At 37.6% G+C, this 14,891-nt stretch overlaps 1 protein-coding gene across 1 annotated transcript in view; it reads left to right on the top strand.

Moving 5' to 3' along the window:
• Positions 1-12,820, top strand: part of LOC145771094 (ral guanine nucleotide dissociation stimulator-like 1) — a 30,136-nt gene extending 17,316 nt beyond the window's left edge. Inside the window, exons 6-18 of the mRNA XM_082582837.1 lie at positions 580-725; positions 909-1,103; positions 1,711-1,875; positions 2,123-2,299; positions 3,794-3,957; positions 4,353-4,436; positions 5,060-5,164; positions 5,443-5,509; positions 6,326-6,409; positions 8,389-8,503; positions 9,090-9,204; positions 10,365-10,735; positions 11,204-12,820. Of these exons, the coding sequence (XP_082438963.1) occupies positions 580-725; positions 909-1,103; positions 1,711-1,875; positions 2,123-2,299; positions 3,794-3,957; positions 4,353-4,436; positions 5,060-5,164; positions 5,443-5,509; positions 6,326-6,409; positions 8,389-8,503; positions 9,090-9,204; positions 10,365-10,735; positions 11,204-11,958 (2,543 nt within the window). The 3' untranslated portion in view covers positions 11,959-12,820. The remainder of the gene's footprint in view (positions 1-579; positions 726-908; positions 1,104-1,710; positions 1,876-2,122; positions 2,300-3,793; positions 3,958-4,352; positions 4,437-5,059; positions 5,165-5,442; positions 5,510-6,325; positions 6,410-8,388; positions 8,504-9,089; positions 9,205-10,364; positions 10,736-11,203) is intronic.
• The last annotated feature ends 2,071 nt before the right edge of the window (positions 12,821-14,891 follow it).

The following is a 14,891-nucleotide window of genomic DNA, read 5'->3' as shown; positions in this document are numbered from 1 at the left end:
TCGGATTCAGCACCCCAAAATTACTCTAAATCAGTTTTCAAAGTTCACAGAGCAAAAACCGTGTAGACCAGTGTTATTTATATACTTTCAATTTTTTTAGCCTTACAAACTTAGACTGTTTTTGAGATAAGCCTTAGCAAGGTTGCTGGGTTTCCAATCGATTTCAATTTTAGGAACTGGTTTCGTTTCGTTGAAGTATTGCCAAAGTGCACGCTTTACCTAAAAGCTTCAGCTTATTTTGTGATTTGTGTAATACTATAGCCTACATTGCTATTTGTGTAATTCATTTTACTAGAGCACAGCAGACTAAACGCTTTGTTGCTGTTGTGTGTCCGACTCGTAAAAATATTGACTGTCAAACTACTGTAATTTTCATACTACTGTGCACTTGCCATTGTGATACGTCGCTGAGCGCTGATTTAACACTAAACGAGTGACCAAAAACTAAAGTGCATGTTTCCTTGAAAATACATGCCATTTTCAGCCAGTTACAATTACCACGGTTAAAAGTAATGACATTGATTATTGGTTCTTGAACTTTTCTATTGTACAATATGTATGAAGTGGTTTTGTTTTCAGACAAACAGTCTCCTTTTTACACCAATTTGTTTGATGAAATACAAGATATTGAAGTGGATAAGGACCTCAACTTGAATGCTGCTAAGAAATTTCTGAATGATTTTACAACTCAGCAAATTGCCGAACAACTAACCCTCAAAGATGCAGTAAGTTTGTCTTTTTCTGGTGGCTGCTTTCTTCATGAAATTCGTCAACGTTTTATATTAATTTTTACTAATTGTGTCTTGATCAAATAAATTAAATCAGCATAAAATCTTTATTTTGAAAGAGGTTTAAAAGAAGCATTAGCAAAAGTTTTTCATAACTGATATACAGCATTCTTGATGCAGAGCCTTTTTCTTCGTGTTGTGCCCTTTCATTGTTTGAAAGCTGTGAGATCTTCGAAGCAAAAACCCGCCTCTGTCAAAGCCACTATAGATCAATTTAATCGTATCGTTTATTGCGTACTTGGCACGTGCCTCTGTCCTCTATTGAAACCTTCACTTAGAGCAAAAATTCTATGCAAATGGATCGAAGTGGCTCAGGTAAATAGCCAAAATGTAGCCTAATGATTTATAATTTTTTTTTTTAAATGTGCACCTTCTTTTTAAAACTTGTGGCACCAAATGGTATCAACCATCAGACTGAATGACAGGTGGGCTACTAAACAATTTTTGTACCATTAGTGCAACACAGTTCCTTCCAGCAATGAATAATTCAGAAAAGTTTGATGCCCGAAATTCATTCATTGGTTGTGAAAAATCTTTATCTTGGAGTGAGAAACCTACCTTGGGAGCTTAATCCTGGCAGTTTCGTATACTTGAAGGCTTTGAACAATTGATTTAGATCACCGAGATCGACAAAAAGGAAGTTTCCATTTTTTGTTGTTGTTGAAGTGTTTTTGTCTGTGAATTATTCTATCCGCTAGGTGCCGGTGAATGGAGAACTGTCCTTGTAATGCGTTGCTCAAGCACACAGCCAGAGAGTTGAACCAGCACCGCTTGATTTTGAAAATTTTGGGACTTCTTTGTTTATAAACTCAGACGCGTAACCAATTGAGCTATAATATGATTGTTAACTTCTTCCGGTCTTAACTCATTGGCGATTTTTTCTGGTAACTGTCACATTTTTATTCTTTTTCATTCGCTTCAGGAATGCCGTGAGCTGAAAAATTTTTCCTCTCTCCGAGCGGTCATCTCTGGATTGCAAACTCATTCCATTCACAGATTAAAGCGTACGTGGCAACACGTACCGAGCAATCTCAACGATTTATTAAAAGAACTGGGTCAACTCAATATGAAAGATTTGATTAAAAAGGTAAAACAAAATAAATATGGGTCAGTAGTCAGTACAGTAAGTCAATAATACCTTACCGCAAAAGAGTTTTCAAATTAATGCAAGTAACGTCACCTTTAATAATTATAAAAAAGCTAACATCTTCAATTTAAAGTGTTCATCTAGAAACTGTTCCAAGTAAATATTTAAAAAACGTTTCTTTCACGCCATGCACCTTTTAAATTTCCACCATTACGAAAGATCCACACTAACTGAATATTTTACCCAGGTTGGAACAGCAAAGGTTAATACAGAAAAAAGCTCAATAAGCAAAGTAAGGAAGGATGCCAGTAGCCGACGTCAGCAAGCCATTGACCAGGGTATCATGCATGGGACTGTCCCGTACCTGGGATCCTTTCTCACAGACCTTACCTACTTACATACAGCTAAGCCTGACTTTTTAGAGGTACACTTTATCTACAGCAGCCTGTAGCCTAACTTCAATGCCAAGTCGTATTTTGAGATTTAAGCTAATTCTTATAATTCGTCTTTCTGTAGCCTGCTTTCGCCAGACAGGTTAATTGTTAACTTGAGTTAAGAATCGTTAGATCGTTAGAATCTACACTGTGAAGTAAGCAACGATCATGCTGCTTAAAGGGCGGGGAAACCCAAATTAACTTTTTGCGAGTTTTTTGTTTCAGCGTGATGTCATTGTGTACAACATGCGTTTTAGCAAAAAAAAAATCCAAATTTTGTTGCCCTCGTCTCGCTAAGGCCGCTTTTGTTTGATACCCGTTTGCGAGGTCTTGCGTGCATCAAGCTGTGATTCTGTTCGCTGTGACGTCACAAGGTACATATAATTGTGGCCAAAAGTTTAAGACCAGACTTGATTTATGACGATTTTTGCATTACTTCAAAATACTGCATCATATATTGTTTCAGTTGCATCATCTTTATGCATCATCTTATATCTGATGCAGTATTTTGAAGTAATGCAAAAATCGTCATAAATCAAGTCTGGTCTTAAACTTTTGGCCACAACTATATGTACCTTGTGACGTCACAGCGAACAGAATCACAGCTTGATGCGCAACGAGACCTCGCAAACGGGTATCAAACAAAAGCGGCCTTAGCGAAACGAGGGCAACAAAATTTGGATTTTTTTATAGCTAAAACGCATGTTGTACACAATGACATCACGCTGAAACAAAAAACTCGCAAAGTTAATTTGGGTTTCCCCGCCCTTAAAGATGCAGCTGAACGTGTGTGGGTCAGTGACAAAGCATTTTTTCCGTAATCACTTACTTACAAACGAATTGATGTCGTCGGACAGAGAATCCGTCATTTTTACATTGATTCAACGTCTGTAGACGTCTGTAGCAAACATCAACATGTAACCTGTACAACATGCTAACATGTAGCTAACATTCAACGTCTGTAGACGATTTCGACGTCTGTAGACGTCGAATCAATGTAAAAATGAAGGATTCTTCTGTCTGAGATAGTCACCCTAATCCGTGCAGTATCGTTCAGGGCGTGTTCTACTGTTAAGCCTACTCCACAAAATTTTACTCTTTTTTTCTCAAAAATCTTATTCTGATTTAAGTGGTTATTAAACTTGAATTCTCAGTTTGAGATAATTTATTGTCAAAAAATGAAAAATACTATTAGGCCTACATTATGAGATATTTGGTAGTCTTTTAAACCGATACTTGCAGTAAAAAGACGTCCGTATTATTTTGTGAAAACATAGCTCTCGGTCAAGCGGTTCAATTTTAGGATTCCCATTGCCCTAAATTTGATCAAAGTGTAGTAAATGTCAAACGAAATATAAGAAAACAAAGATTCACTGTTTCTACGTTTTGCTCGCCAAAGATGAGGTGAAGGTATCCTCCTTTGTCAGACGCTTTTTTTTATGTAGCATAAATGTGCTGTGAAGCTACAACTTTTTGAATTTCAGGAAGAAAAACGTTTGATAAACTTCAACAAAAGACGCATGGAATTTGAGCTGCTGGCTCAGCTCCAGTTATGGCAGGCTTCATGTCACAGTTACCAACGTCTGGAGCCTGACGTTGCCGTCTCTGATTGGTTGAATTCGATCACGTCACCAACTGACGAACAGGCGTAAGTCATAAACAATAAAATAGAATTTGTTTTTGTTGCATATAAAGTCAAGTGCAATATATGAAAAATAGAGATAGTTGGAAACATGGCAGAGTAGCTTACTGTAGATATCGAAATAAACCGGTGGTGCTGATAGCAACTACAGCATAACAACCGAGGGCTACTTGATTTACATTACGGTGTCGTTCACACTGCACTGTTGTACGCCCACTAAAAGTGCTTTGTCCTCTCAGGCGTCATAGGCGTTAATGCTGGTTATGTCACGATACCAAAACAGAAACTAGAAGTAGGCCTACTTGTTGCGTTCTTGACCGTGATAAATCTTGCTGAAATGGCTCCCCATACAATGGTATTTGAGTTTGGCAGTCTATTTATTTGAAGTTATTCTGTTTCAGGATTCAATTATCCAACGACATAGAGCAACCAAATGCAGTGCCTCCTTCCCCCATTTCAACCCCTGTGAAATGGAGTGTTTACGAGTAAGATGCTTTATCAAGATGTAGGCTAACACTAACAGTGCGTAATGGCAAGGCTGTTAAGGGGACCACTTGAGCCTGGTACCAATGAGATATCCGGGCCCACAAGTTGGTGGCTAAATGAAATCTTGTACGTATTATACTTGCTTAGTATTACAATATCGTAACATGCAGCGTATGATCTATGAAATGGGTCAACATAGTTTGGTCCTGCATCCTTTAGCAACAAAATTAAATGGACTATAACATTTCCGAGTGGTGCTCATTACTCCTATTTAATCTTCAATTGAGGAGACAGTCAATTGCAGTCTAAACTTTAGAATCTCTAGACCAGCGGTTCTTAACCTTTTATCTTGTCGGCACCACCTTGAAATTACCAATCAATTCTCGCACCTCCTCCTAGGATTGGCTGAAAAGTAATAGATGCCTACAGTTCGAACTTTTTGTTGAAACCAGGTAAAACAACTTTGCTTCTTACGTCATATTATAACAAACCTTGATAATTTAGCATCCCCGCACCACCTAGGCACAGGTCTCGCACCCCTTAGTGGTGCGTGCACCCCTGGTTAAGAACCTCTGCTCCAGACCATGAGAATGTTTTTCAGATAACCACTGTTTCATTGCAGACGATTTTCAAGCCAAAACGGTGGATTGGAATCGAGCAGCAGCAGTTCTGCGTCACTTCCGGTGAGCCACGCGCGAAGTTCAAGCAATGAGCTAGTGGAGCTGAAGTGAGTGTTGAAGTAGGCTATTGCTACTGCTACATTGTTCGCCTTCCCAGACAACAAATCAATCGTTTTTTTACGTCTGTAGACGTTGAATCAATGTAAAAACGACTGAATTGTTGTCTGGGTTCATCAACATGCCATAAATGAGTTAAGAAACATGCCGGTATTCTACAAAGCAAGAAAGTACTAGTAGCCTACAAATACCGAAAATAACACGCGTTAGGTTTTTTGTAGCTTGTTTTTCCTATAGATATACCCTACATGTATATATTTTTGTCTAGAGCGCCTACCTCAGAATCCACTGCAACGAGGGACGGCCAAACTGCTGCAGAAGATTCTAGTGACAAAGTAAGCTCAAAAACACAAAAAAAAACAGTCCTAAGCTAACCAAACGTTCCTCTCTCAAGAGGATTACATGAGATCGTGCTAAAACATAATCAACTCCAATTATACATAACCTACAAATTCTATTTGAATATCAAGTGTCTAACTCTAATAAAAATACCTTGAATTCTTTTTACGTGTAATCGAATTTATTAAGCTTACAGTATATAGGCTGCACTGTTTTGCATTGACAGCAAATGTTCTCTGTTGCATTTCGTCATAACGGATTTCTTGCAACAAGGGTTCCCAACCTGTGGGTCATGGCCCCCTAGTGGGCCATGAGCCTTTTTCAAGGGGGCCATGGAAAAATTTGAAAAATAATAATTTTTTTAATTTGTCATCTCTAAGTCCACTCCAACACTATATAACCAAGGAAATAAATTAAAATTTAATAAAAATACTGGTACATTTTGCCCAAATCTTTATGAAATGGTCTGTAATTCCCTGTTGTTTCAAAAATAATAATATAAGATTTCTAAGTAAAGAATAGGGGGCCATTGATTTTTCAAAATTTTCAAAGGGGGCCACGGTGTAAAAAAGGTTGGGAACCCCTGACAATATGGTATTTTGTTGAAAATAATTTAAAACTGATTGTAAACTACTATTATTAGTCACCAATTACTCACCATAATGTACATATTGTAGCCTCACACTAAGCGAAAAATCAATGAGCTTATTTTACTAAAACATAACCCACAGAAGGAAATCGTATGAAGTAGCCTATTTTTTTACAATTTTTGGCAGACTTTCGAAACAGCTATTTTTGGGTTTTTTATGTAGGGTCGAACCATAAATGTGCAATTGATCAAGAAAATCAACCACGCAAGTGAAGACGTTGAAAGCAAAAAGTTGAAGGAAATGAAGGTTGGTACTCCTTGTGTTAAGCCTATCTTTTTTAATGCAAATAAAAGCTGAGGTGGTTTGTCAAATCAAGGAGATTTGCAGTTAAAAAAAAACGTAGGGCTACTCAATTCATGCTCAATGTCTTGATTAAACAGAGTGAAGCAAGACATTGAGACAACTATTAACCAAGTCCTTCCTCCAAAACAGATACGTTTTTGTAGTTGAAATCATACGCGCCGACTTCCGGGGGGGCCGGGGGGCGGCGCCCCCCGTAAATTTATGGTTGAGGGGCAACAAAAATGGTGATTCAAAGTGGTGTTTTAAAGATAAAAAGTTTGCGAAAGAGATTTAGATAATTTAAACGGACTTAAAGAATGCCAAAAGCAAGAAAAGCCTACGTTTCTCTTGCCCGCAAAACAGCAGCTGATCGCATGGCTTTCTCATACGGTATGGAAATTTCAAAGTAGATGGTAAAGTAACTTTCGCTACTGGACAGTAAACCAGCTAAATTAGACGCGCTATTTTCAACAAGGTCTTCCCGCTGTGAGACAATTATGATTCAACAGAACGCACTGTTTTCTTCGCAATGTGTGAGAATTAAATCGAAAACCGATAAAAGAAAAGGTGTTTAATGGTCTTGGTCGCAGATATTGCCTGCATTAACGACGTCTGTTACCGCTATTATCACCTAGCTAACCTGGCATCATTGTTTTATGCGGCCGCTCAGGTTTGACATCGACTTTAACGATCATGGAATGTTACGTAATAATAAGAACGATTATATCCTACAGTACACGCAAAAATAAAAAAATGATCTCTTAAAACAGCTTTTTCTGTTTTGTCTCGTGAGCTTTGCATATTGCTCAACAAGTGCATAAAGTTTAGAATTGATAAGAAATCATTGAAATTGAAAATTAAGTTTGAATCACTGCAAATAAACGTATTCAAAACTTTTACTTAGGCCGACGCGATTTCACACTCCGTAATCTACGTCGACAATGATTTTTAGTGCGTTCATTTTGAAAACTGCCGAGCTGAAGACAACAGCATGTCCACGTGTTAGTTGAACTTGCCTTTTTGAGGTGAAAATCACTTGCGAACATCTCGACCTTTACTCGAGTATATAGCCTACTGTATTCAATAAAAGACTACAAAGACTTTGATAAAAAACAGAAGAGAAAACACTTCGCCGTTGTCAACGCTTTGAAAGTAAGTAATTAGCGAAACGAGGTTAATATAACTGATAGCGGGTTTTTACTCTGCTTGAGATCATGATTTTTTGCGTTTTATTTCGATAACTTCACTGTCTTGATCGTTGTTATTCACTCGCACGAAAAGGAAACGAATCGTCTTGTTTTCCAACTGTTCCAATTACGAGCTAACAATATCAAAATTTTTACGACTAGGCGTACTGCGTCTGCATGCGTAAAACTAATCGTTTCAAGCAGCGGTTCTAATAAATCCGGTTTGCGACCTATGTGTCAATATAAACAAGAGACTAAGCTTAATCAAAGACTATTTTAATTGAGTAAAAAAGCGTTACGGTTATGACGTCATCACCTTTCTCGCCCCCCAAGGTTTTTTGAAAAGTCGGCGCCTATGGTTGAAATGTGATATTTTTTTTGCAAGGGCAGAGATCACGTTCATCATCACCTGCTTATGTAAACTTTGTGGTCCACAAAATGAATAACGGAATAATCGTAGGCCTACATTTCACGCTAAACCTTTTACTGTTTCTTTGGTAGTAATCTAGAGCTAATTTTTTTCTTCGTCGCCAGGTGCTTGTTGTGCCACCTCTCTATTTAGCCTTTAGGCGCGTTTTTTATGAAAGAAAGTTTCTTTTAAAGGATTTCTACAGTAAATTTAACAACTCAATTTGCTTTGAAGGTGAAGATGGTGTTTGATATTTTGAACTTATTAGACAAGATGAAAAAACATCAAAAGTAAAGCTAGAACCCTAATTAGAAAAACGACGATAATCTTGTAAAATGTTTTTCTAGTTGTCCTCAAACGACAGATCTCCTGCGTTTAAAAAGAAAGCTTTTAACTTGTTTGAACTCCAAGAAGAAAACATACAAAACTTCACCCTTGTACAAATACTTCCAAATGATAAAGGTAAGATTTCAACGTCCGCGGTCCTATTACAATACGTTTGTCGTATCCAAGCTAATGTTAGGTGTTGAAGAGTTACAATAAGTGAACTGGAAAACAAGGAATCAAATTTTGGTTTCACCTTTAAACTAAGGACCTAGCCACGGAGAACGTAGGGCAATTCCTCTTATAAAATTAGTTTTTCCTCCCTAAAATAATTAAAGCTTGTTAGCACCAATTTAACTTGTGCGGACTTGGAATGTAGGCTTATAAACTGCTTTCAGAGGTAATTTATGTACCCGTTTAGATTTAGCTTCGTTTCAAATTTTAACTTTATTAAATTAAAATCATCGTTACCTTACATGTAAGTGAGCTAACCTATGTCTGGGTACGTGGAGCGTACCGTAGTTCAAATTAGCAATCCATCACACCTTGTTTCCAGGATCTTGTTTATTAGTTTATCTGACAACCACCCAGCAAGCAGATGGCTAATTTTTGCCACCCTTAAATTACTTTGCTTCAAACGGATTAGTCTACTTCATTTTGAAGAAGACTTTGTATCCATCAAAGTTGTTTGTTCACTAAACTGACATCGTGTTCTCTCTTGTAGAGCTTTTAATACCCGAAAACGCAAACGTGTTTTATGCGATGAACAGCTCAACTGAAGATTACAACTTCGTGCTGCTGGAAGAGGGAGCAGAGTTGCCACATGGAAAACGGGAAATGTAAGTATACAATAAAGTGAGGGTAAAAGGATGCCTTAGAACATGCCAAACATTCTTGAAAAAAAGTAAAGTTACTTACTTCACTTTTGTCACAATATCACAGCACACTCAAAGAAGAAAAAAATGTTACTTATGAACCATAAAACGATGAAACTTTTTACTTTTCTTTGACCGCTCTCCATTCAGCAGCACTTAAAAAATGGAATAGTTCTCCGGCAACAACACTTAAACAACTATGAAAGTTCACTCTGTCAATCTCGGTAACCGGCCCTGCGTCAAAAGCCTCTACAAGTATACGAAACTACCAGGAATAACCAATCAAGGCTTTGTCTGTCCGGGGTAAAGGTTGGTTGGTTGGTTTTGAATCTTTATCCTCGGACTGACAAAGCCTTGATTGGTTATTCCTGGTAGTTTCGCATACTTGAAGAGGCTCTTGATACAGGGCCGGTTACCTAGATTGGCAGGAGTTGAGTTTTCCGATTGTTGAAGTCTTGTTGCGGGAAATTATTCCATCCACTAGATGCCGCTGAATGGAGAACAGTCCTGAAATGCTTTGCTCAAGCGCACACCCTCGAGAGTCGAACTTGAACCGCGTGCTCTTGATCCGGGCGCGTAACCATTGAGGATAAAGATTTAGGATAAAGATTAAAGACATCCTTCAATAAGATAAAGGATAAAGATAAAGATAAAGACATCCTTCAATCTATTTTTCGTTATGATTAAGATGCACTAGTCCATACGTTGTAGGCAACAAGATATTTTATACAAGCCAACGAAAAAGTAACATCATAAAAGTGAACACAGGCCGACAAACAGAAAGCAAACGGGGACATATTTACCTCAGCGCAACTACAGGAAAACTACTAAATCGAACCTCAGCATCCAATTTATTGTAAACTTACGTTGGTATGAGTTTCACGAGACCTGGAAGACTTTTGCATCATTTCGACGTTTTAAGGCGTTCAAAACGACGTACAAGTATACAGTATAAAAAAACTATTTTTTGTCGGAGTTTTTAAGGTGACCTTCGTGGTAGTTTCAAAATCATCCTCCTATCAACCGAACGATTAGCCGAATTTCCAAAAACATCGATTCTTCCTTAATTTTCATGCATTCATGACCAGCAGAAAGTTTTATTTGTTGAATTGTTTTCTCCACAGCAACGCTCTTTCTCAAAAACCAAAACGGCATCAAAGAAAAGCCACAACCAGCTCTTCATCTGCCGCCGCTGCATCTCCAATGAAAAGTATTTACCGACACTTAGGAATGAGCGGTTTGTCGCTATCAAGCGGATTCTACTCTCCGTCCAAAGAAACGGTGAAAAGTGACAAAGCGCCAGAAGAAAAAACTGACAGCGACGATTATCGCGTAGTTTCAGAACAAAAATCTGAAATGAATGATGACGTCACAACATCTGCGACAATCCGCAGTAGCGAAAACTCGAACGACGAAAACGAGAGATCCAGGAAGCAGAAAGTTTGGAAAGCGTTTTCATGGAGCAAAGGCCACAAAAGGAACTATTCCGATTACGGTGAGCTTAATTTCTGAAAATAATAACTTAAGAAAACTGTGTTTTAGAAACAAGCGATTTAAAGACATTTCAGACAAAGCTTTTCATGAGCTTCGTAACGCTTTGTACTTGGGCTAGCTATAAACCAAATCTTTTTTCTGACTTGCTAGGTTTTTTATGAAAACTAGGTGTTTTTGTGAATAAAATAGCGATCTAGTCTATTACAAAAAGGAGCAATATTTAATCGTGTGGTTTTAGTGCATGTCTTAAATTAGTTAGTAATAGTAGGCTTAACATCAACCACAGTAGGCTTAACATCTTTCTGTGAGTTACATTACCACTTCAATATAGCCTACTATACATTAAACTACCTTAGTATAAACTATGTAGCCTACCGAATAGCCTTTGGCCTACATATTATAACATAGAATTTTTGAATAATAGGCTAATTATATTATAATATTATTAAAGGATAATTTGCTTTTACAGGTCATGTTGAAAGAAGCGTTTCGGAAAATGCTGCATCCGAAATCAATACAAGGCAATTAATTTACGCCATAAATGATACTATTATATTTCCTTTGAGTACGCCGGAGCACCCGGATGTTACAATACCTGGAGAGGAAAGCGACGACCAGCATATTTGGACATCAAGCGTATCTGATCCCGGCTACTCGATTTCGACGGCTTCAACCTGGCCAAGAGATTTTGATTTTTCGATCTCTGAGCCGCAAAAATTTCGTAGACAAACGGCAATCAGAAAGTACAACAGTCACCCCCGGGACGCTGGAACTAACAGAACTTTGCCGGAATTACCAGTCAGGGCCCGTGGTGCCAAGATCAAACCTGAACTAAAGTCAATTTTAAAGTCCGAACGAAAATCTGACTTCCAATCAAAGGTATCGAGTAAAAGTAAAGAAAACAAGCGAAAGAGTTTTTTCAGAACTTCCAGCAGCGAGCAAATGAAGCCGCTTCCAAACGAGAACATTTCTGCTAAATCTCCGACAAAACATAATGCGAGAAGCTTTGCCAGAGCAGCAAGCGATCCGTTAATTCTAAGACTGGCAGAAGATAACATCCACAATGAAGGTGGAAATCCTCCAGTCATTACTGTGCAGTGTCCGACTCCTAAGGAATTTGTTCTTCCTAATGATTTTGAACCGAAGGTCATCTCAAATCTGTCCTCTCTAGAGCCTAAACCTCGAATCAGATTATCCTCAGAAACAAAAACTACGCTTTTGTAGCTGATTGCTTTTTTATTTGACCGAGAAAATATTTATTTTCAAACTAAGAAAATTTCTTGTGAGTCTTGATGTTTTTTGTTGTTATTCTTGCAAAGAGTTTAAACATTGATGCAGGATCTGTTTTCGAGGCTAACAACTTTAAGTTCTCACTTGTGTTTGTAGTGATTTTACATTTTTACTAACAACAATTAAGTAGCCTATCAGTTTTCCTTTATGCATTTGTTTACTATCGTCCACTGCACAAGGAAAGCATTGTCTATGAAGTGCATGATCTGCACCGAGACACGAACTTTCATCTCTTTAATCCACTTTCATTCATATTTTATGCGCTACTAATTTAGCACTATAGGCTATTCTGCACACTCACTTTATGCAGGATACAATAATTGCCACAGTTTCAAAGATTTCCTTAAAAGCTAAAAGAATTTACTTTTTTCTATAAATTTCTTATCTCTTTTGTGATATATTTTATTGCTCATAAACAAAGCTACATTGTTTCTACTTCAATTCAGTATTTAGTTTAAACTACCTATGCTCAACCCAACACAACCTGCTGTCCAGGAAGAACTTAATTAGGTTGTAGGGCTCGGGCTCACTAGACCAATTCACCTGTGACCTTTCTGCATCCGATTGTTGAATGTTGAGCCTATATGAGTTACTGTATGTAATGATGGGAAAAGGGTGTTATATTTTTCATTTTTAACGTTTTTAATCTTTGATTGCTACAGTAGATTCTCGGTATAATTGGTTGGTAGCCCATTAGGCTACTTCTCTTTGATTATTTTTTTTCCAGCATGATTTTGTTGCCATAACGTATATTATGTGTTCTTTGAAAAAGTGCAATAAACGAGACAAGTGTGAATGTCTGTTAAAGGTTTTACACAGATAATGTGCAAAATTATGTCATCAAATTAACTCTAGCAGTATGACGAGCCTATAATAATTTAATAGCCACAGAAAAACAGGCTATATTTGAAGATTCAATGTTCAAAGCAAATGTAGGCTATGGCAAAGTCCAATTCCCCATTATTGTGTTACAATACCACGCTTTTCTCTTGCACTTCCTTCACTGGGGGAGTAGGCTAGTTGTTCGCTGATACGTTAAGTCGCCTCTCCATTTTTTGCATACTGTGTATTTCAAAATACGCAAAAATCCCATTAATATTTTTCCCAAAATGTCCAAATTTTTGACTAATACTGTGCTAAATACTCCAAACATATTTGACAACTCTGGTAATTACAGATGTAGATCAGCGCAACAGACAGCTGAGAGATTATGCAGTTATCGAGTCAGCCACTTCCAGCTGGATAGGCACTAGGCAGTGTCTTTACTGTGGTTACGGTTATGTACCAGTAAAGCGAGTGTGTCGAACCAAGATGCCTCCGAGTGTCGTGCAAACCAAATCGAAGTTCCTACTGGGCCCACACCTGCTTTCTTTTCTGGGTGGGCCTGGCCCACGCACTTTTGAAAGCTAAATTTCTTTAAAAAGGCAGCGAAAACGGCAAATTAGAGAGGGAGTTACAAAAAAGGGTTTTACTCATTTGATACACACTAACTACAACCAAAAATGGAAAATTTTCGCTTGTTGGCACGAAACGAAAACATGAAAACGCAATGTAGGTATAACCGTATAAAGGATTTCAAGTATTAAGAATGCAACAATGATATGGGGGTCTGGGGAGAAGTTGGATTAACATTGACTGCTGCGGCTTTGAGCCCATTTACTTTTAGAATGATTCCTCTATGCCTGGCTAATACTACGTTACATTTATGCACAGACCATGACAACGTCCTGCTTAAAATTTGACTGGAGCCCGATCTGTTGTTGTAAAAATTGCTTATAGCCTATTAAGTGGATAATTTTAGTATTAATTCATAAGTACAGTCTTTGTGTATATTTTGCGTGATTTTGAGTTACTTCTATGCTATTGTTACCATTCAAATAACGGATTAGATTTGGGCATTTGTGCTGAAAATCAAAGAAGAGTCTGGCAACACTGAAAAATGGAAAAATTTGTCATCTTTTTATCGTAATATTAAGAGTTTTGCAGTGTTTTGAGATTCAGTGATCACACTTTGGCAATTTAAATTTTTAAAACTATCATTTCAAAGAGATATAAAGTAAATTTATTTAGCTTAAATTTCAAAATCAAAATTACACCGGCCTTCAGTCAGGCCTCCAGTTCGCACGCTGCCCAACAAGGCCTGTGTAGTGTGTATATAGATCGTTTATCAGTTCAGTTTGTTTTTATTTTTGACCATCACAACGAAAAACAAATGTGCCAAACATGGCAGAGGTCTAGAAAAAGGTAGAAGCGACAAAACGCGGACGTTATAACGTGCATGTTACCAAAGCAGGATAATCAATTGAAAATATAACACTTTTAAAATTAAAAAACAAAAAAAGAGAAAAAAGAGCAAATAAAATTAAAAAAATACATATGAGACAAAATGGCCAGTTGCTATCGTGAATCGTGATCGACCTTGGTGCATTATCAACAATACTGATGGTCTTGAAGCTCATCATAAAGAGCAAGGTCCGTACAGTCAAAGAAAACCCTTGACAAAAATCCTACCACGGGCAAAGCCATTTGAGAATGCAACGCACCAGGCCTTACAAGATTAGCAAAAACAGTAGGCCTACAGTGGGTAGTATTAAAATAACATAGAAATATATAGCCACAGCCATTTTATAATTGAGAATAAATTGTATTTTTCATGCAAGCCTTTGACTTTGCAGTAAGCCAGTGACCTATGAACAGTTCGTTAAAGGCTACATCTGACATCTGCTATGGCTAATACCATGGAGACAGTTCAGTTATTTTTATTTCTGGCCATCACAAGACAAGCAATCGCCTACGCCCTACATTACACAGGCCAAATACAGGCCATAACAACGTGCAGCTTAAAATTTGACTGAACGCAGATCTGT

The sequence above is a fragment of the Aplidium turbinatum genome, chromosome 1 (genome assembly GCF_918807975.1).
Source record: "Aplidium turbinatum chromosome 1, kaAplTurb1.1, whole genome shotgun sequence".
Lineage (NCBI taxonomy): Eukaryota > Metazoa > Chordata > Ascidiacea > Aplousobranchia > Polyclinidae > Aplidium > Aplidium turbinatum.
This window is presented reverse-complemented; position numbering and strand designations above follow the sequence as displayed.